The 22,939-nt window shown below is 43.3% G+C and overlaps 1 protein-coding gene across 3 annotated transcripts in view; it reads right to left on the reverse strand.

The window, feature by feature from the left end:
* The window catches only part of PRDM1 (PR/SET domain 1), a 102,567-nt gene that overhangs the window by 17,921 nt on the left and 61,707 nt on the right, over window positions 1-22,939 (reverse strand). The window contains exons 1-2 of one of the 3 annotated variants that reach the window (XM_013948982.2): window positions 6,012-6,035; window positions 4,179-4,427 (exon numbers count right to left, since the gene is read on the reverse strand). In XM_013948982.2, coding sequence (XP_013804436.1) covers window positions 4,179-4,361 — 183 coding nt within the window. In that variant the 5' untranslated portion in view covers window positions 4,362-4,427; window positions 6,012-6,035. Of the gene's footprint in view, window positions 1-4,178; window positions 4,461-6,011; window positions 6,036-22,939 lie in introns of those variants that run through there. The other 2 variants (XM_013948981.2, XM_013948980.2) reach the window with 2 other exon arrangements.

Consider the following 22,939-nt stretch of genomic DNA (forward strand, 5'->3'; position numbering starts at 1 on the left):
ACACCAGGCTGAACTACGAAGGCAGAAAACAGCACGCTATTTTTGCAGGATCCTCCCTACTGACCTTGTTTCCCTCTCTCTTCAAGCTACAACCATCCAAAACCTTTTAGCATTGCTGCCAGCAGCCTGCTAACATATTTCTCCTTTCTCCCATGAAAGTCACATCTAATGTTCTCTCGAAACTCCCGACTGGAGATTCCTCCTCCGAGCTGTGCACAAGCAGTGCTGCTGCCATGCTGAGATGTGCTAAACCACTTTCCCCATGGCCGAAGTGGGAGGAGATGAAGGGAGAGTGTTCGGGCTGGCAACCAGGTGCCGGTGTTCAGAAGAAACAGCAGCGGCATCCACACTGTCAGCCACCTGGAGACCCTGCCATGGCCGTGCCCAGCACTGTTGGCGAGGAGAGCCCCGCGGTGTCCGCCTGGGCACGGTGCGAGTGGGCTCCGGGGCCCCTGCAGGACCCGCGGGGCGGCCGGCGAAGGCGGGGAGCACCTAGCCCAGGAAGGAGGCACCGCTGGAACTGACCAGGGTCCTAATGGCGCGCGGCGGGGCCGGGCGCCCGCCCGCCTCCTGCAAAGCCGGCAGCCACCAGCTCCAACCTTTCAACACTTTCATGCTTCAGCTCCCCTCACAGAAGCCCGGCCAGGAGATGCTTTATGGGCCGCGCCGACCTCCCGGCCATTTTGGCGGATCTGTCTTTGTCACCGGGGCTGGGTCACGGAGCACATCCTGACAAGCCGCAGCTCCCAAACAAAAAACAGTATGGCTTAGGTTCTCATTTTGATATTAAAAAGCACTTTAAAATGCACCTTTGTTTAGCATGAGGGCACTGGAAGGAAACAACAAGCCCTATTAATTCTGAAAGAAGAGGGTATTTTGCAAGAGGACCAATAAATTGCTTTAAAAACAAACAAACAAACCCTTACTGGCTTCAATACCCTGTAGAACAACAGTACATCATGTATTCTGGCATAACACTAATATTTTTAACTACTGGATCTATAGTTACATAAGCCCACATAAAATCGACCCTTTCACTGAGCTAGCAGTTTTCTAGAAAGAATGCCACGAGGGAAAACGTTTTCAGATTGTTTCCTCTGTGATCATATATAAAAGAAATAAAACAAACATAATACAAGAGAGCAAGCGTATGAGGTCATTACAGTATATTTTATAACAGTTCAAAATCAATGCTTCAGAATTCAATGTCAGTCTCTAAAGAACGGCCTTGTCAGAAAAATGCAACAAGTAATGGGTTTGCTGAGGTATGTCTCTCTCTATGAAAATCAAAGGCCAGGATGAGGTACTAGTAACATTCAAGACCACAGAGCAACTGGCATTTTATATCAGGAAGGGCTGTTAGCGGTTTAAGGACTGAAACCAAAGGGAAAAAATTATTGAAAAAAAAGTCTTTAAATATCTGCGTGAAAAAGATTATTCACATGCAGTATTGTAGAGTGCGATTTTGTCACTGTGTTTCATCATTTCTGTTAATTGTCAAAATTGGAGCAAAGGGTAAATAACTCACACAAAAATAAATAAATGACTTCATGTAAATCTAACAGCCTAAAATGTTATGAGCAATAGTAATTCATTTTTTAAAATGCTGACACATACTGGGAACTCATAATGAAAAATGCGTCCTTTAGAAAAATCCCCAGTTGAGATCCAAGAATAAACAAAAGTATGATGTGTCATGGAATCTCTTGCAAATTCAACAAGCCTCTCAAGAGGAGCTACTGCCTTCGCAAAGCATGCAAAGAGCAGAAACACAAGAAATGGCCTCCCCCCCTCCAAGCAGCACCGATTGTACTTCCTCCCTCCCAAGCAGGCACACAGTAGTTTTCCTGCTCCAGAAGGAGATAAAACACTAATCATGACAGCATTAGTATTTCATGAGCTAATCATGACAGTATTAGCATTTCACAAGCAATGTATTATATGTTTTTGTCAATAAATTGACTCAGCATTTAAAACTCTCAACCAGATGAAGCCACAGCTCTCCCCGAAGTTAATAATGAAGACAGCTCACATCTGATATCCACTGGCATACACGCACGCATGCACCCCCCAAAATCTTACCTCATCCTTTTGCAAGTGAAAAAAAAAAAAGCCCTATCGAATTGTCAGAACTCCAGTGGTTTTATATCAGGTCAAAATCAGAATCGGGCTCCCTTTCCCTTCTGTCCTCTCCCTCTCTGACCCTGCAAATACTTATGTGCATAAGCAGTGGACACAGTTCTGACCCCACTGAGCAAAGTTAAACTTGTAGATCAGACAGAAGAACACAGCGTTTCAGGTCAGAAGTTGCTAGAACACAAGCGCGTTATGCCATTCACAACTGTTTTATCCTGCAGACAAGTAACGAGCGAGTGACCTACCTATAAATTTACAGTACTGTGGCTTTCACAGCAAGGAAAAAAATTCAGATTGGCTCCTTCATTCAGAGCTGTGTTAGAAACAGTCAGGATTCAGCAGTTCCTATTGCTCCTTACAGTAGGTGCTTTTTAGTGTAAATAAAAGAGAATGGGGAACTCTGGAGAACAAAAGGAGGATGTTCTATATTCAGACTCCCACTAGCAGGGATCTGTATTGGTCATATTTTACAAGAAAGAACTAGGAACCTTTCAACAACTTTTCTTTTCCTCCCCCCCCCACCCCCCGATAGGGATCACAACTCTGATTCATTAAGCTGAGCTATAGCGTAAGAAAATTACACGTTGGTGTTTCCAAACACACCACTGGGAATTTTAAAAGCTTCTTGGACTTCTCCTGTTGAAGGAGCAAAACTGAACGGAGGCAGCAGAGCAAGGAATTTGAGCAGCCAATCGGTTACGAGCTGGCTGCCTACGATCCGAGTGAGCTGTCTCGCTGCAGACTCATCGCTCAGCGAGGAGATTGTTCTGTAGCACACGACGGAATTGCAGCTTAATCTCCCCCAAAAGTAAGACTTATCTAACAACGCGATAATGCAAAAGAAAGTTTCGCCTTTGTTTCTTAAGCGCGTCCTCTCTCTGCCAAGTTCTACAGGGCAGGGCAGGGCAGGAGGGGGAAGAAGAATGATTTACACGGGAATTCGGCTTTAGCCTTTTACCAGACCTACCAGGTACTCTATTAGGCGCTGCCAAGCTAAATTCCCTTGCGCCAATACCCTCCAGCTGGGGGTCCGGCCCTATTTCTGTATGCGGGATCAAACAAGTACCTCCTTCGGAAGGAAATATTTGATAGACATGGATGAGTGTACCTCTTCTTTTCAGCTCTGTGGTCAGTGTGTTTAGCCAAAGTAGAAGCACAGGTAATAGCTGCTATACCACAAGTCTCAGCACAAGGAGAAATGAAGGGTTGTCCCTTGGGTTATTACCCCGCTGAACATCACACCTAGCTATAATAGCTACTCTATATGAAGGAGTAAACACAACCAAATTGCTCATCCGGACTCATTTCTTTCCAGCCCTTCTGAAACAACAACAAAGAATGTCCCCACTCCAGGGACAAGGATAGGACAGACTTGCATGTCTAGCTACCACTGAAGATACTGTCCCAGATAAACAAAAGTTAATTTAAGCTACGGCTGTCCTTCTGTGAAACTCGCTACAGTTTTACCATCACTTCCTTAATCGATATGCCAGAGTTTTTAAGAATTTAGGAAGCTGAAAAAAAGGCAAGCTTATGAAAAGAATAAAGCAATTTCATAACCAAGGGGAAAACAAAAAGAAATAATTAAACACATTTCCAGGAATTTGTTTTTTTCCTCTACTTTTTTTAAAAGCTATTTATTGGACAACCGAGGCACTTTAATCTCTGAGCCAGAGGTAATGAATGGTCCTGGCAAACAGCAGTCTAGAAATTGGCACAGAGAACTACCCCAGAGTTTAAATATGCTTATTCAGATGCTGTTCAAATTGTGTGAAAATTTAACTGTTTGCGAATTGGTACAGAACCAGTTTCAGGAATAGGCTGGCTAAAATTTCCAGTGAAAATATTACACGACAGATGACCAGTCCACAGTCTCTTAAAAGAGTTATTAGGGCCCCATCTTAAAAGCTGGCAGCATTTGGTGGTGGTGGTGGTGGTGGTGGTTTCTGTTAAAGAAGGGAAGCCAGGGTGAGCACACACTTCCCAAAGCGCTGTGATTTGGCTTGTCTGACTCCAACCTTCCCCAGAGCATTGCCGCTTACCTCTTTGCAGTTAGATGCGTATTTGAAAGTCAAGTTCCTTGGCAAGGAAGCCTCTGCCTGAGTTAGGGTGTCTCCATCAGCGCTGGGATCCCATGGGTGATCGTTTACAATGTAGGTGCATTTCTCTTCAAAATCACCTTCTGTCCACAGGGTCATGTCAGCATCCTCCATGTCCATTTTCATTGTCCACTCTCTCCCTTTCACCAGATCCTTGAAACTCACAGCGTCCGAGCTACACTGTGTAGCAGCCTGGAAAATAAGAAAACAGCCTTTAATCCTCATTGTCCTTCAGTGTTGTGGTTTCCGTTGAGACAGCGTGACTAATACAGTAGTCTGTGACACTTTAAAAGCGTATGCAGGATAGTTGGTACAGTTGAGTAATAGCCAAAAAGCAGTGTAAACTAAGCTGCTCTGACTGAGGCAGTGCCTTAAAACGCCAGCCTCGGTAATAATAAGGAGGGAATAAAAACAAAGAGGAGAAAAATCCCTAGGCTGACAACTGCATTACCTTTTTCAGCCCCTTCCCTTAATGCCTCAGAGAAAAAAAATGTATTCCATGCTGAAGAAAATGTTGGGTCATGGCCGCAAGACCACTTAGTTGCCCGTGGAAAAGCTGCCTCAGAAAAGTGTCACAAACAAGGAGAGGAAGAGGAAAGGAGCTGCTGTCTGCGTCTGAATGAAGCTAAAAATGGAAAGCGCATGTTGGAAGAGCGGAACCCAGCCTTGCCTTTTCCAAATGGGGAAGCCTGAACTTTCCCACCAGCTTTCAACACACAAACAACTTTCAAAACAACCTGCCCCCCTCCGCCCCGACGTCCCCTTATCCTTTGGCATGGACGGCTGAGAAAGTCCACATCCTGCCAGCATCACTGCAGCAACAGCCCTTCACAAAGCGCTGGAACATGTTCCCGTGGACCAAAAAAGAAAAGAAAAGGAGCGGGGGGGGGGGGGGGGGGGGGCGGGGGGGGGAAAAAAGTTCTTCTATCCCTTTTGATTTTGATGGTACCTCCGAGAATTACTTGCTCAAAGCACTAAGTAAGATCCTCACAGGACAACTCCATCAAGTCCTTCGCTACCTATTCCCATTCAGGACAAAAGTGCTGTTATCAAACATATAACCAGAGTCTTTCCAGAAGGTAAATAAAAGTCCATAATCCGTGCCTGTATCAGTAGTTGTGAACTGTGTTTAAGACCGGCATAAAACCCCTTCATTTTTCTTTCTGGAATATGCAGCTACTAAGAAATTCACAGCCCCCCTCCTCAAAAATTAAACATTCAGGATTATGGGATGAAGAGCACAATCTTTTGAGAAAGAGGTTAAGAACTTACTCCTGGTAACTCCTAGTTTAAATAAAACACCCAGTGACCTCACTGGGCGCCTTTCTCAGCGCAGTGGAGATGCGTTAAAACGCCAAACAACACGCCGCAGCCCCTGGAATATCTGCGAGAAGAGAGTTTACGCTGAGGTCACAGTACAGAGTTTTCTGATGGATTTTTACAGCAACGCTGCCCTCCAGTTCAACAGAGCTGAAGAGCCCCCGTCCTTACGCCGCGATCTGATTTAAATCAAAGTGATCAGTGAGGTATTCACCAGCTTCGAACACTAAAAAGGGGGGAGGAAGGACTAATAGTGAAACCTCGGGGAACTGACAGTTGCGCTAAGAAGTGAAAGGGTTAATGCTCATGAGCTCCGCGCTTCTGAGCCAGAAGAGGCTGCGGAGAAACTTCTGCTCCGTCCGTCCAGTCCTTGCCGCGTTCGGGCGAGCGCAGCCACCGGCGCGGCACGCCGAGGAAATGGGGGCAACGGGGGGAGTGAGGGGCGGCGTTGCTTACCCGGGCAGAGTCCGCCAGCGCTGCCAAGCACGAGCCCGCTGCCTACGGCCGCTCTTGCTCATATCTACGGCGTGAGCATTTCTTCTTCCTTCCACCGGCGGGGCCCGAGCCGGACTGACTCACACCTCGGTGCGTGCTCCCCGCTCCTCCTCTTCGCCGCCAGACAGGTGTTGCCGTGCGCACTGCTTTTGCCTCTCCGAAACACTGGAGGGCTGAGTGTTACAGCAATACTTTCAGTCCGCGTTAACTAACCAGCCGGTTCCTTTCCCCTCCCTGTTTCAGATTTCCTATTAGCCACTCATCTGATTTACGCACCGCCGCGGCTGCCAAGCGCGGGAGGTGGGGCGATACCTGCAGCCCCGGCAGTGCGCCACCGAAGCGCCGGGACAGGATGGCCGGTCGAGGGGAATTTGGGGGGTTTCCCCCTCCCCTCTTGACCAAAGTTTCATGGCTGGGGATTGTCTCCTCCGTCAACAGGGATAGTCGTGGTCCTGCCAAGCCTGGCTGGGTTTCACGCAAGAAACACCTATGCGCTTAGCAAGAAGAGCATGTGATCTGCTTTTTTTAATATAAAAATTTACTTTTCACGCTGTTTTAAACTCCAAAGGTCAACAACTACGTGATTTTATTCTCCCTCAATTTAAATACACATAACACTGTAATAATAACAATTAAAATGACCTCCAGACTACAGAATATTGATTAAAAAAAAAAAAATTTTAAAGCTCTCACTCCCAAATCTCAATTCTCTATTGCTTTATCTGATACAGCTCATGAGTTTCAGGATTCTGATTTTGGCTGCAAGGACTATTCCTTTCTGGAGTCTCTTCTTAATCAATGTTTGTTAAAGGAATTAGGAAAAACATCTCACTCAGTTTCTCTAAATAAAAACTTCTCCCACTCCCTAAGTAATAACAGGGAAGCTTACAAGAGAAATACAAGGCAGGCAATATTTTAAAACTTGACACCTCTTGTGCAGTGTGGTAAAAAAAAAAAAAACAGCACTAATCTTGTACAGGGCAATATGCAAGTGATCATCTGGGAGCGTGCTGCTAATGGGAGGAGGGTTGGTATAGTAATTAGCGGACCCTGAACCCAATTTTTCCCTCCGATCCAAGTCAGCATGTTGGCTGAAGGAAGGACATCCTGTGATGATGGCATACAATGTCCTGTTTGTTTATTATTAAGAGCATTCCTGCTTCTCATTACAAAACAACCAGATGCCTTACTTCCTTCAGTGGTCCTGTCTCTTCAGCGAGGAATCCTCCAGCTCAGAGAAATGATGATGCACGATTCCATTTATAGCCATCTATAGCCTATTGCACACACTAGCCGGTTCACTGAAAGGCAAGTCTCCTACTTTTCCTTCTCCTCTCACGTCTGCAAGCATAGCTTTCATTTCTTTCCCAGCACTTTACATTGCAGCTAGTTTCACATTATCTTTTTAAACAAACACATGCTTATATTCTGGGGTAATCTGGATGTTACGCATTTCTTTACAGGAAAAAGAAGGAAAAAAAAAAGCAGGTTTTATGAAATTGGATGTCTGCCTGTCCCTCTGTCTGGCAGCTATATACACCTCCCTTTCCCTTAACCTGCTCCTCCTCCCTCTGATAAAGAGACTGATGAGAAGGATTACTTGCTCTTTTAGGTCTGCAACGCTGAGAATAGTATATCTGTGTAAAGACCTTCTGCAGGCTCTAACACCAAAGGGCTCACGGCAGCAGACATAAGTAGGGCAAGTGCTGCAAGTGAGTGTCCTGGCTTAACTTCCACCACAGCATGATTCCACAAGAGAGGTGGCCAGAGCACTGGACCGAAGGAGAGAAATGTAATTGGATACACATGGTAAAACCGAGGCACAGCCAAAACGAGGTCTAGGAAGGCTCTGAAGTAGGAAGAACCATTCATTAAAGGAGAGAAATCCGGCCTACTTGATTGGGTTAATTAACTGATGCTGAGTCACACCACATAGAACAGAAAAACAATGTAGTCATACTGAAGGTGATTATTTTACCAAAAAATAGTCTCACTTTGAGAGGCAGCTGTTTCAGAGCTTTTCACTTCCCTGTTAGCTTGAAAAAAAAAAAAAAAAGACACACACACACACACACACACACACACACACAAAAGTTGATGTGTTTTCTTCAGGGGCTGATCTTCTTAACATGAAGGAAAACAGGAGAAAAGTAAATCTGCCTTTCAAGGAACTGAGAATGCTGTTTAGCTGGAGAAGAAGAGGAGGCAGAGATTAGATTGGATCAGATCCAGTGAAACATTCGTCGGGATGACAGAGGATGCCAATATTCCAGGTCAGTACAGACCTCTCTTCCAAGCTAGGGGAGGTGAACGCAGCCTATGCATACAAACTTCATTAACTCTGTGGCACACACTGAGGCTATCCTGAAATTAGCTCCAAGTGTCTCAGTGAAGCTGAGCAAAGCCTAAGTGCAGAACTACAGCAGTGTAGGAGATGGGATTTCACCAGCATGCGGGTCTAGCCTAACGCTGTCTGATCTGGAACAAAACTAAGTTTATTAAGAAAGGAGAAACAGAAAGAAATTGTTAAGAATCTGTATTAAAGTAAGAATCATAAAGGAAGCTCTGCCAATAGAAAAAATATATAGACTGACCTTCTGACCTTCCTCCTTAATAGAGAAACATTAAAAGACGTCCTATTCAGCTAGCAGGTTTCTGCTCTTTTATAGAAATCTTTCATACCAGTAGCTGCTATTGTCTGGAATGTGCAATCTCAAAATGTTGTTCATTTCAAAAAGAACATTTTTAGTCACATTTTCATTTTTTCCTTCTCGCTCATAGAAAACCTCAATTAACTTATTAATCAGCATTTCTCAGGCAGCTCTTCCCTGCAGCCGCTTTCAGCCTGGTAACAAATCATGAATGGCCATAACAGCTCTGATCTCAGAAATCCCCATCCATTTCCTTTGATGCTATCACTGCTTCAGCTCAACAACAAGCCAATGCAACTCAGCTTCAGCTGCTGCTGCTGCTGTTTTCCCAGTGCCTGGGAGAGCTGTAATCATAAGGGGAAGAAGGAGGGAAGGGAGCTGGCTCTAATAGATGAAACTTCTTTAGAAAGTTGGAGGGGAGATAAAATGCACACAAGAGATTAAAGCACAGTCTCATTTTCACATCCTCCCCTTCCCCTTACCCAAACAAGGTCAGTGGCAGATTGACCACATCAAGAGTAACTACCAGACCCACCCCCATTTCCCACTTCCTGCATGTAGGCATCCTTGTGCTGGTAAACATTTGGGGCCCAGTTGTGGTCATTACTCGGAGAAGGTACATGATGTAGTTGTATGACTGCACAGCTTTTAAAAGCCAACTTCGAAACAAAACTCAAAGAAGAACTTCTTTCAAGTTCTTCTGAGATGCACTCGTGTTCTGAGGCCACATTTTTGAAAACGTGGCCACTGAAAGGTTCAAGGGAAAGAGAGAGATCCAGCATATGACAGTGACTTTGCAACAGTAAAAGTTACAGCCTTCTTCTCACACACTGTCCTGACCTTTGCAAAACACAGCCTATAGGCTTCAGATATGATCTCAGACGCTTTGTATGCCCTAGACTACTTCAGTATGATATTGCCTATAAGGAGGGAAATTAAAATTACACTTGAATCTACATGAAGATTTTTTGCAAGGACATTTGGGGTGATGTATGTTGTAGCCAGCAGGCTTTTGAATTAATACATGCAGCTTTCAGGGACTGCCTTTAATTACAGAGCACCCTGGTCATTGCCTTGCAGCACTTCCAAATGCCTTTATATTTATTTTTGTCTTTGCTGTGCAATACCAGGAGTAGATCTATTGGTTGCACTCTCAGCTACTGCCTAGGGTAAGTCTGAATTTCTCTTTTGATTTCAATGTTCTCTTATCCTCTAAGAGATATTTCCCTTAAAAAGAGAACAAAAAAATAGTCGAACTAAAATATCATATTTCCTTTTATTTCCTACTAGGCCTTATTAAAATACTGTTCAGATGACTTCTGAATAAGCCAAAACAGCCCTCCTGCAATGGAAAAAATGTTCTTGCAGCACACAGAAGCAAGAACTAAGCTTCAGCCATTTCCTCTTGTTGAGGCTTGAGTTTGAGGAAAAGAGCTGAGGCTGTCTGAGCCCGCTATCAGACACCTCTTACTTAGTAGAAGGCAAGAGTATGCTGCAAGAAGTTTGGCTTCTCTTTGGTGTAAATGCAGCTGAGAAGAAGTAGTCTAAAGCCACTTGCTCTCATTTTCCAGGAAGCAGGCTGGGGTGAAGATATTGAGAAAGAAGCAGTAGGAGAGGCTTTGTCATTGCATTTCTTTGATTTCAGAGTGGGAGAGGGCAACAGACAGTAGGGTATGGAAGAGGAAAATGACTAAATGTAAGAAGCCATCTCCCTCCCCCTTATGAGAAGCAAAATGCCTCACACTGAAGACCACAGATGTTCCCCTCTTGGTTACCAGTAGCCTTCCTATCGCAATCCTGAACGATGGTGGTCTTCGGAAGGCAGGCAAGATAGCCAGTAGCCAATATGACACAGCTTGTATTGCCTTTGCATGCCTCTACCAACCCAAATTTAGCCTGGGCAGGAGAATGTGAGCACAGAAATCTGGTGTTACATCCCAGACATGGAATTTTGAATATTCTGTCCATAGTGACTGAGTTGGGGAAAAAAGAATTAACATAGGCCAACCAGTTCCAACCATTTTCTTACCCTACTGGTGACAGAGCAGAAGCCTGAAAAAAAATATTTTGGGAAACTTTCCTTTAAAATGGGCTGATTCCCAAATTATTGTGGGGGAGGGTTGGGAAGGAATAAATATACTGGAAGAATCATTCCTATGAATATTTCAAATATGTCAGCCCTGGAACCACCTTACAATGATCTCAAATAACAAAGCCACTCATATTTAGTTGCATGATTTCAGCTTTCATGTCTCTTCCCAACTTGACAATCATGACCCTTTTGGGGGCATTCTTTCCTCAACTTGCCTGGTAAGTAATAATGATTTGAACCACAGGGAAATTTTAGACCCTGTTCCTGCACAATTCTGTTCTCATTTCACATACTTTCCAGGCTGCCCAGTTTTGTGGAGCTGAATACATTAGAAAGAAGGCGAGATCCACTTTTAAATCAGTGGAACCATGCCACTTTTCTCAGACAAAGAATTGGCCATGGAGCACATTTCAAAACAGACTGACAAAAAAAAAAAAAAAAAAAGCTATGGACCATGGTAAAATGTATATATGGCAGAAATGAATATATTTAGCCCCAGATTATCACTGATCCAGCATTGTTACCACCATGCATCCAGGACCAAAGGATTCGAAAGAGTGAATACATGTTTAGAGCCCATTAGGGAATTCCAGCTAGGGTGGGTTGGACGAGCCTTTTTAAGCTTCTAAGAGTACAGTTGTCATTTCTCCACCTTTCCTACCCCACGGTGGTGAAATAACAGTCTTTTCATACCTGTGTGTTGGATGGGGAAGGCAGGAAGAATTCCTCTACTATTAAACACAACTTCTCATTAAATAGTTGACACCTTACCCTTCTTTAAATGTTGTAATGTTTACTTTGCAAAACCCAGGAAAGCTTTTAGAATAAAGATAGCAGAGAGATTCTTAAGCCCTGTGTCCTTGCTTATCTGCTCTTTATCAACCAGCTATTGTTTCTCGAGGCGCTCGTTGGGGAAGGTGGAGCAAAGAGGTTTAATGTTCAATAGGTATCTATCAGTTCCCCTGAAGGAATACTACTGCTGACAGAAGAGCAACACTGGGCTCTCAGCGACTTCCTGCAGAATGTGACAAATCAAAGAGAAAAAAACTAGGGCTGGAGCTACTACTTCTTTTTTTTTTTTTCTCTTTTTTTTTTTCTCCTGCTCTCCCCAAACAACTAGTTTTAAAGAAAGACATTGTCCTTACGAGAGATAATCCCACAATAGAGAGTCCATTAGAGGTATTAAAGCACTGGCAGCGCCTGATGTACAAGGGCTCTGTCCTGACAATAGACAATTAAAGCTGATAAATCTGCACTACTTGTTGCCGTTCTAATTCCTCGTAATTGTATGCTACTTGTCCCTGCCTCCTGCGTCCAGGGATGAAGCATGCTTCTTTAATCTCCGCAGTACCTGACCTAGTTCCTATGTGGTCTTTTCAGGACCTGTTTTCTTCCCATCTGGACTTCTTTCCTCCTACTCTCCTTTTCTGCTTCCTTCCCCTAAGCATTAAGAAGAGGTTACAGTAGAGGGCACAGAAAACATCAGAGCGCAGCACCCAGATCAATAATTCGGGAGCCCCAGACAATGCACTAATCTGCAGTAACAGCTAATCATGCTCAATTTGGCACACCAGTGATTAAACTGTACTTTTCATTAGGCTCAACAAGTAGAGCAGATGCACACTGGCAATTCAAATTGCCCTGTCAATAAAAGCTGCCAAACTCATGGGCACTCCTGTAGTTTTATCTACTGCCTCCCTAGTTTTGATCTCAGTGCCAGACTAAACGTTTTGCATGGATTTATATCGTTCTTTTGACATTTTATGGGCTGCAACTCTTAGCTGTGTTTTCTACAAAAAGCAATCTCCCCCCCGTCTCACTTCACTCCAACAATTTCTGCTAGTTTAAAGGACTCACTGGGTGGAATCGTGATGTGCTAGGCAGGATACTGGAAAAAGATCATCACAATTACATGTTCACTCCTAGTGTTAACAATACTCTTGGTTTTATTTGGCATCTTGAAGAAATTTGGTGTTTTTCTCAAATTTCCAACCTTTTTTTTTGTTCTTGAGAAGGCTTAGGATCCTACTGGTGACCAAGCAGAAGCCTGAAAACACGTCTCATGGGACTTAGAAGATAGAAAACAAGTATAAATTACGTTGGATCTAATTATTTTTCAAAATGAAATTTTCAGCTAATCTCACAAGCTTTTGAGAGACTGAAGAATGGTTTGGATTTTTTTCTTTATCCCTGAATATATGAACATGGCACCCTTGTATCCATCTTAAATCGACAAAGATATTAACTTTTACATGCCATTTGGATAGTGACCTCCTAGTCACCCGCACAGAACTGGATTCTCACAACAATTTCTTCCGGTTACAACTGTATGTAGCGGACCCTCTTTGCAAGCTGCCCTGAAAGCCTCACCCAAGAGTTTACCACAAACTTTCTATAAAGCAGAGCACTGAATTCCAGGACTCCTGGAGACCGACCTCACACACTCAGGGGTCTCCTTCTGTTTAACTTTAGCTTATCATCCTTGTATTAACTTGAATAAGTGTTAAAACTGCACTCCAGATTGCTCTTAAAAAAAAAAAAAAAAGGCACGGGATACAGCAAATGAATGAAGGAAATGTCTATTCTGCTATTAATACTAATGAATCCCTAATGCATTTGAAACCCACTTGAGTTAAGTCAGTTGAGTCCTTCTCCTGATGGCAATTCCTCATCAGACTACCAGTGTTAAAGATGCTGATTCTTTCCCTTTTGCTTATAATCTTTAAACAAAGTTTAAATCACACCAGAGGCTACCACAAAATAACGTACTTTATCCTGAGTGAAGGCAAAGCCCTGGAGACAGACATTTAAAACACTGCACATGTCTGCTCAATTTATCATTTTAAGATAGGAAGCTGCTGCAACAAACAAAACACCTCCTTGAAAGTGGGACAGCAGCAGATTGTGGTGCAGAAAGCTCGGGGATCTTTTGTTTTCCTGGAGAGCAACAACAGGGCTTTGCAAAGAAAGACAACAGCCTCCCCTTGCTGAAATCTAAATCAGCTCCTATATGAAAGCCTGCCAACTGCTAGTTGGATGGTAACAAAATATTGCAGATAATTCACTTTTCATGATAAAGGAAAAACAAGCAGGCATGAAGCACCCAGCAGGGGCTCAACTGATAAAACAGTGTCAAACTCAAACCATTTGTCAATTGGGAGGGAAGACAGCAAGCTGAAAGATGGACTCAGGAAGTAGATTTATCTAGTGCGACACATTAACTAGTATAAATACTAAGGAAAAAGTAAACACATTTACCCAGCAGTATCTCCAGCCAGCAAAGAAAAGGCTTCTGAGTCCCAGACCTGCACTAGCCATCTAACCACTCAGCTGTCAGCTGCGACAGCAGTAGCATTTTTCTTCCTGTGCAGCATTGCAATGCCATTTCATTCACGGCTCTAAAAGGTTTTATTAAAAGCATACATTATAATTAAACAAAACTAAAGTGTGACTCCTCTGCTGTTCTAGTCTCCTCCCCTCCACCCAGTAGCCAAAACAATAAAACAACCCTGGCAGCAAACAAGTCAGGTAACATACCCCAGAGAAGATCCCAGATTTGTTATATAATCATTCGCTTCACATTTTGCTCGCTCAAAACTGCCTTATCAGAGAAACTGCTGTGCAGGGGGCTCCCGAGGAAACAGAGCGGCCGCACAATGCGGGTCAGGCATGGCCCCCAGTAAGTCGCCAGCGGTGCAATGTGGGGCACGCAAACAAACTGGAGTGACACAGGGCAGAAGGGCTCTGTGGATGCATGCTTGCCATTTCAAAGTGGAAAGGAATAACACGATTTTGGGGTAGCACCTCCCTGCTGCAGTAACGGTGAAGGAAGAAGGAAAGCAGTTCACAGAAATTTAGGATACAAACCCATAGCTATGTGCATACAGATCTTGTGCCGGCAGCACCGCAATATCAAAGGATGGCATCCTTTGCCATGGTGCCATGGCATCCACGTCTCATCCACAAACCAATCTGACACCCAGCTGACCATGAAACTAAAAAATTAACAGTAATCATGCAAAAAAAAAAAAAGAAGAAGAAGAGTCAACTCATAAAGGAAAAGGCAGCGCATTTCTTTGTTTAACTGTACCTTCCTGTGTCCGCACTGAAGGGGCTCCCCACCGCCGGCTCATGCATTGCAGGCATTTAGTCCATAGGGAGAGTGTGCCACCCGCTCGCACGCTCTGACACCCGCACGCACGCTCCCGCACGCACTGCCGGCCACCAGGCCGCCCGGGGGTTTTAGGATTTCCTCTCGCTAGCAGAGTCCTCCCTCCCCTCCACATCCACTCCACCCCGTTCTGTAATTAGGCTTAACAAGAGCAATTAACAAAACAAACTCCTCTCCGCCTGGTGGTCTGATAATTCTGATTGTCATAATGTATTAAGATGTGTAAGCCAGTTTAAAATAAAGGTAAATTAGGACGTTGCACAAGACCCGTTTTGCACCTATTTTACCGCTTTTATCATACAGATAATGCACGGTCAACAACGCCTTTAATTTAAAAAACAAAACTCACCTCTGAACAGCAGAACGCAAAAATGTCACTTTTGGACCAACAAGACTATTTTGTTTTTCACTAATTTATTAGAGTGCAGTTCCTTCCTCCTATGTGCACAGCAGTATCCATACTCTTTATAAACACGTTTCTTTTTTTGAATTATCTAGTGACCCTAAAAATCTAAGATGTAAAATGAAGCTTAAATGCATCTTCTGGCTTTATATGTGTCCATGAATCAATGGGTGCTAATTGTTCCTTTCCCTACCTGTTGCCTAATGACATGATATGGGAGGCCAAAGTCTCAAAACATATTCTGATGTTTTTTCCATCCACTTTCAGAAGTTTGCCTCATTCGGTAATCAAATCAAAGAAATTTACTGTCAGAATCATCAAGAAAACAGCAATTAAGGACTGACTGAAAGGGCAGTCAATGGAGAAACCCTTGTTTGATTTCAGTGAGCTATGGGTCCAACCCATACAGAAACTTTACACACAGCCTGTATTCAACTGGAAAACACGCATGTTTGCACTGAGACCTACTTCCAGGTCGTCTCTAGTTCTTGTTCGGCTTATACATCTGAGAACAGAAACATCATGTTAACTATACACCTGATCAAAACTAGGAAGTGCTGTTTGCAGTAATAGTCGCATAAATTAATCACAATCTTCAGACCAAAACCAGTATAATTAAAATTGTCCACATAAATCAGTAAACATATCAAAATTATAATCTCACAGAAAACTAATAAACAGAAGAGAAGACCAGAAAATAAAACTAGTTTGGTATGTGACATGAACTCAGCTTCATATGAGCTAAACAAATATTCTGCTCCTTCAGATACATATAACCTGATTCACAGTACCATCTGCCAACTAACTGCAGAAGCAACTGAAAAGAGAAAAAAAGGTCTGTGTTGCTAGTGTATTTTTGGAATCCCACAGTTTCTGATAAGCTAGATAAGTTTTCTCAAGTTACTGATTTCATCTCTACTGGGTGTCAACATTTGCACAAGAATAAATTTGGGGGTCAGAAAGACATCAGCAAATGAGATTTCAAAAGGTTTCATAAGAGGGCAGATTGCTCAAACACAGGGAAAGGAGAGTTTCAGCTTCCAGAAGTTCACTCTTCTGCTTCTTCATCCTTCCTTGAAGCTGAGTCAAAGTTCTATAAAAACCCACAGTGGACCATCAGATTTGCAAGACAACAGCCTCACACAGAAAACTATGCTTTGCATAAGACAAACACTCCAAAATTACATGATTATGGTACAAAATTGGGCACTCAAATTTTAGAAGATACCAAGAATAGAATTACATGCAGGAACATAATTCTGCACTCCTGGCATACAAAGTACCGTAATTTTTTCCCCCAGACCTCTTCCTCATTCAATGTTTAGAAAGAACAGTGATGATTTAAGAAGTAACTATTCTGTATTTTGTTTTTTTCCTCTTCATTCTCCATGCCTTACTTTTCTCCCAATGCCTTACTTTTAGCTCAGGCTGTTCAAATGGAAGACAAACTGACCAGTTTTGTCTTGTATTTTTCCGCTTTGCTCATCACAGTAGCAGTGCTTGAATGCCTCACAAATATCAAATAATGACTAATCTCATTTTCACAATACCTGATGAGGGTATTATTACTATCCTTCTTGCTCTGCAGAAGGGTTGTGGAGACACAATGACATTAACATCAAAAGTATACATGAATTTTGGGATGCAGAAAAGCCAATGTACTCAGCATTATGTATTATTGTATATGTTCAAGACATTCTCTTATTCACATCTGTGATGGCTCTGTATTTTGCAGGGCTTCAAATCAGGCACTCAAAAAATGACAAAATTAATGACCACCTGCAAAAAGCATTTTTGAGGTGAACTGACATGAATTTTATTCAGAATCACAGGCGGAAATAGTATCTAGTTCCTCAGAACAGAATTCACTTGCCCTAAACAGAACAACACCTTCTTTCTGCAACTCCCATTTTACTTTCTTACACTATAGCAAGTGAGATGGGGGGGAGAGGTGTCTTAAAGACAACATTTTATTACACCACCCCAATTCATCTCCCCTAGCAAGCTTGTCTGATACTTGAATGAGGCAAGTAAGCAGTAGAAAAAACAGCAATTAAATGAGTAATTAAAGACTATATCATAATGCATAAGAGGATCAAATTGAGGTTAGGCAAACAACCTATACTCTGGAGTACTTGAATTTGCAATTTTAGTAATGTTCTTAAACAGTTCTTGTGTGTACAGTTTCCTGATTTTTAAAACTGCAAATAGAAAAAGCAGAAATCCTATGACCTGGCATCACACCAACACCCACACAGATCATCAGCAGAGTTAGGATATTCTGGTGTGCCACAGAGAGACCTCTGCCAGCAAAGCTAACAAACCTGGCTCAAAGCAACCGTATGTTGTTGTCAGCGTCAGCATGAGCACTAGAAGGGATGGGGCACCTCTGCCAGTGGATTTTGCCAGGTGATTTGCTGGAAGAAGAGGAAGGACTGGGTTCAGGAATCTTGCTTCAGTCCCAGGTTGGTGAGGAGTTTGTTCCTCCTTCCATCTCTTCCTGTCTCAGCCCTTCTTCCAGTCCTCTGCTCAGACTTCTCATCTATCTCCTTGCCCAACAAGTCCTCATCTTGTCCTTCCTGACACCTCTCTTAGTTTCCCTTTCCAGTCACTCCCACTTTCCTCTCCCCACACCCAGACTCCTTGTGGGAATCTTCTTATCAAGTCAGTTTCAGTCCCTCCTGATTCCTCCTGGTTCCTCATCTGAGCTGCACTTCTTCCTGATCCAGAATACACCATACACTCTCCAATCCCACATTCCCTTTTCCCACCGACTAGCTCGCCTAGCCTCCACAATCTGCACAGCAGCGTGGTGTACTCCAGCCTTCAAAGATCTCCTGGTGCTTCTCTGGAAATCCGATCAGTTGAGTAACACAGAAGTCGGGCAGGTGAAGTACATCACTTCTCCACCTGGCTGTGTCCCCCTCTCCCAGCTCCTTGCTCCAGCCTCTCTGCCACCCCACTCCCAGCCCCACTTGTCCCTGTGTGGTATTTGGCCCCTTCCCTGGCCTGGGCTCCAAGCCCAGCTTGGGGCTATGAAGGGGGCATGTAGCAGTGTGCTCAGCTCACACTTTGAGCAGACATGGTGTCAAGCCAACTGGAAGTCCTGTGACTATGTTAGCATGGCATTGAGCCCGAGCTAATAAGCCCTGGTGAGAAGCCGGATATATTAGCTTGGGCTTAGCACTGTGCTAATGCAGTCAGGCAGCTTTTGGATGAGAGCTGGCTTACATCCCACCCGCTTTTAACACGGAGCTTGCTTGCCTTTGTCTACAATAACCCATAAAGAGAAATCCCTCAGTCTCGTACCAACCTTACTCTCAGTTTCCCTCCTCCCTGACACTGCTGATCTCTAGGCCCAGTCTCTCCTCCTTCATAACCCTCTCCAGGTTCAGCTCTTGTCCGCAGGCTTTTAAAAACAGCTCCTTTTACGGTCCTCAGCCTCAGGAGGGTTTGCAGTAAGCACTGAACATACGCTGTGCTCTCAGTTCTAGACCCAGCAGCATTTACTGGCTGAAGAGAGCCACGTGCCCTGCTGCAGCCCCACAGGGTGCTGGTCTGCCACTCATCTAGGTTGGCTTCTAGCTCAAAAGCAATTCTTCTGGGAGTGGGAGCTGGGGATGGAGCTGGGGGAAGACTGGTGCATATCCTGGTCTTGCCCTGACAGTCACGTGGTGGGTGAAGCACATGGGCAGACCCAGGAACTGGAAAGTGCTCTTGGTTGGCTTGCAGAGGGACAGGATGCCATTTGAGCATCCCTGGTGACAAAGGCCATCCTCCCCTGCCAAATGCACTGTCCATTCCCTGTGTGCTGAACTTGTCATTCAAACCTCTGCTCCAAAAAATGGAGGCTGTCGTGGTAGAGAAGAGATTACTTTTCAAAAGGAAGGTCATCACACTCTTTTAATGTTAGCAACACAATTTCCATAGCCAAGTTCTTGGAAATCGCTGAACAGGTTTTGGGGAAAAATACACTATGAGGCAAGTAAATTGTCAGATATTACTGAGCCACATGTTTAGAATTTGGTAAATTTACAAACACCTAAAAGTAGCTTCTCCTAATGGGGATGGTCTGTCAGTCTTAACAACAGGTGATACAACCAACCTTGCTTATACTAGAGATTTGTTTCCTGAGATTAGTTTTAGGGAGATGGTATAGATAATTCTCCTTGGTATGAGAAAGAGAATATGAATACAACACACATCACACATTAAGCACTTGCAGATTTAAATCTTACTTCCTTGGTCTGCTATTCCTTTCAGTGGCCCAGGCCAAACGCACCAGAACTGTATTAATTATAAAACATGGCAGGATTTGATAAAGAGAGAGAGGATGCGCCTGACTCCAAGATGTTTACATAAAGCTCTCCTTCTCGTACACTAAATCCTAAATGGCAATGGAGACAGCAGAAATGCTGATGCTACTATTTTTCACTACTGTTACATTTAAAAAATAAACAAGCGACTGTCTAATTGCAACAGTTTGCTGTATTAAAAAAATCCTTAAGTGACTAATCTTGCCACCAAATAATAATCAAAAAAATTTTTTGAAAGATTAGTTTGCACTAATCTGCCCTGGCACACTCCTTGTCTAAAATTATTACCACTATATGCACACAAATCAGGCAACAGGGAGGAAGGACCTAATGTCTTCCCTTCCTCTCAGCCCCCAGTACAGGACAGCCACTTCCTTTCTACAAACGCTTCACTCAGATCTGTACACAAGACAGGCCACATCTTCCGGGGAGGCTCAAAGTCTTTGCAGACACAAAGTTCCCTTCAAAGCATCACTGGAAATCTGTGTGGGAAGACACTAAAATATTAAAACCATCCTATACTATTTATTAAGCCAACAACAAAAATCCTCCAAACTTGTCCATCACTTCTCTGTTCAACTTATTCTGGGTTGACAGAAGAAATTTTCTGACTGCTGAAACAGAGGCACAAAGCAGCACCACATGTGCAAAAGAAAACAATACAGAAGATCCATATGTGCTTTCCAAAAAGACAGTTCTCTCCCAAAACATTAAAATTGTGTATATGCTTTTCTTCCATTACCAAAAGCAGGCAAAAAAAGAAGGCTAATGTGATAATACTGCACTTAAAAAGATAGCTTATCTGTTCTAAAAATCTGAACTGACTTTGGATTAACACCCTATTGCCATCTTGCTTGCTTTTCTTCTACCAAAGGTAACCACTTACCCTCTAGCAGATTCACAAGTTGTTTAAGCCACGATTTTCAGTCTTAAGAAATCCCCAGCTGAAAGTTTTCTATAGTACTCACAACCACAGCAAAAAAGTGAGAGAGCACTGCACCGCTCCTCCTAGTGCAGTGTTCAGTAGGCCAGCCTGTGCTTGCTGACTGCAGGCAAGAGATTTCCACGTTTTCTCAGTTTCTCCATTTCTAATGTGAGAGCTACCCTTGTGAGTGAGGTTACTTTCAGAAGACACATCCTTTGTACCCTCTCCTTGCTGCCAGATGTCCTCTGCAGCCAATTCATGACCTTGGTTTTGCATTTCACATTAGCTTAAGAATTTTGGTAAAAACTCACAGCACAATACTACTGAGAAAAGGTATGTGTTGATTACTCATAAAGAAGGTGGAGAAGCCAAAGGATCCAATTTCAGTCTAATCCTCTGAATTTCTTTCATTTCATGTTTCTTTCTGATGGTCAAAAGCAGTCCTTTGCCAGTCCTATGCAGAGATAACTGGATACCTTTGAAATATGGTCAAGCTGATGAGTTATGGGGCAGTACAATCTAGACACTGTATGCCTGAAGTGCCTGGCATATTTGCAGCATGCTAGGACCTCAGGAGAGGGTAAATTAGCACAACTCACTGCATACGGAGCGGAGCTGACCTAACAGACCTTCAGAGACTTGTGATCAGTTTCTGAGCATGGATGCTGGGACCACACAGGTAACAATGAGGCTGGAAAACTGGTTTAAGTCCGGTAAGGATCCAAAGACAAACAGGTACCATAACTACAGAGTAGATGCTTGTTGCTAAAACAGACAAGAAATGTGGAAATATTTTTTCAGGTTAATTTACATAAAAATAGATTGCATTTTTGATGTACAGTAAATGCGGTTTTGCAAATCGCTGTGTTGCAGAAACCTAAACCAAATGCTTACATGCTTACAAACATGTAAAAAATGTTCAAGGGACACAATTTGTTTTTAAAAAAGTCAACAATAATGGTTAGTCCATGCTTCCAATTATATTCTTTCTTCAATTAGTCTTGAAGAAACTAACACCTCTATTAATCATTTCAGTTAACTGCACGCACCACATGACATCCGAACCAGCAGCCCATATGTTGCATTCCAATCACCCAAATATTAAAGCCTTTTTAATTGATTGATCTAAAGAACATTCAACAGGCTCAAGGTGGCAGCCAGCCAGGAAATCCCAAAAGAAGATGACAAAAAGGTGGGGGTGCTAAACCAGCTTCCCAATTTGTTTTTCCTCTTCCTCCAGGGTTCACTAAGTTAATCCAACCACAGCCCATAAAGCCCCTTTTTAATAAAATAAATAAATAGATAAGAGAACACACATGTTGGCTTTCCCCCAGAGAAGCCCCCTCTGCTAAAGCCACAGAGCCATCCTGTTAAGAAAGTGCCGCATATAAGGGTGCATTTTTTATCCGGCAGAAATATTTAGCTTGGCTGCCCGCCAGGGAATGCTGAAAGAATAGCCTGAATTAGGGGATTTACCTTCCACGTGTTTGGCACGCGTCATTAGAGGCTCTGAAGAGCCTGGCTCTTTCGCTCTCTCACTCTCCGTTTTTTCTCCCCCCATCAAAGCTTTGATGCGGAGAATAAAGTATGACCTAGAAGAGCAGCTGATGTGTTGCATTTCTAAGCGCTGGCACAGCAACTTTTGTTCTGTCCAAGAAAACTGATGCCCAATTTCAAAAGGCAGATTTTTTTTTCTTCCAGTCAGGTATGGGGTGATATGTTTCACAAGCTTTCACTTTAAAACATAGAAAGTATGCTCTCCCTCCCACTCCTTTTTTTTCCTAAAGAGTTTATGAAGTTTTCTGTAGGCAGATTTAAACTGGGAGAAAGTGGCTTAAAAGTAAATTCCTCAAATGAAACTCCAACCACAGAATATTTTAAGAACTCATTTGAAAGGTTAGTTTTGTAACAATAACCCGTGAATTGCTCTGTCATTTGACATTTATATGCTGTCATGTGGACTTATGTCATTTTGAAAAACACTTCTTTACATAAGTGCTTTGGTCCTGCAAATACCTCTTAAGATGTATAACCAGAACACATTAGTCAAGACTTGGTCCATACTTCCCGTAACCCATGTAACTTCTTAGAGCTTTTAATTTGTGAAGGGAAAGACTGTAAGTTAGCCTCTGGCCCCATTAGCTTATAGGAAAGAAAAATAAAAGAGGAAGATTTCCAGCTGAGTAAAAGCAAGGAAGTCCTTAAGCCAACACTAAATTCAAAAACCTATGTTTGTGTCTGGCACACATGCCAACCCTGTTTACGGGGACCAACTCCCCATGGCACCAATACCACGTCACTGAACTGGTGTGAGCACTGGGGAGAGCCCTA

The sequence above is a fragment of the Apteryx mantelli genome, chromosome 3 (assembly GCF_036417845.1).
Source record: "Apteryx mantelli isolate bAptMan1 chromosome 3, bAptMan1.hap1, whole genome shotgun sequence".
In the NCBI taxonomy this organism is placed as follows: Eukaryota; Metazoa; Chordata; class Aves; order Apterygiformes; family Apterygidae; genus Apteryx; species Apteryx mantelli.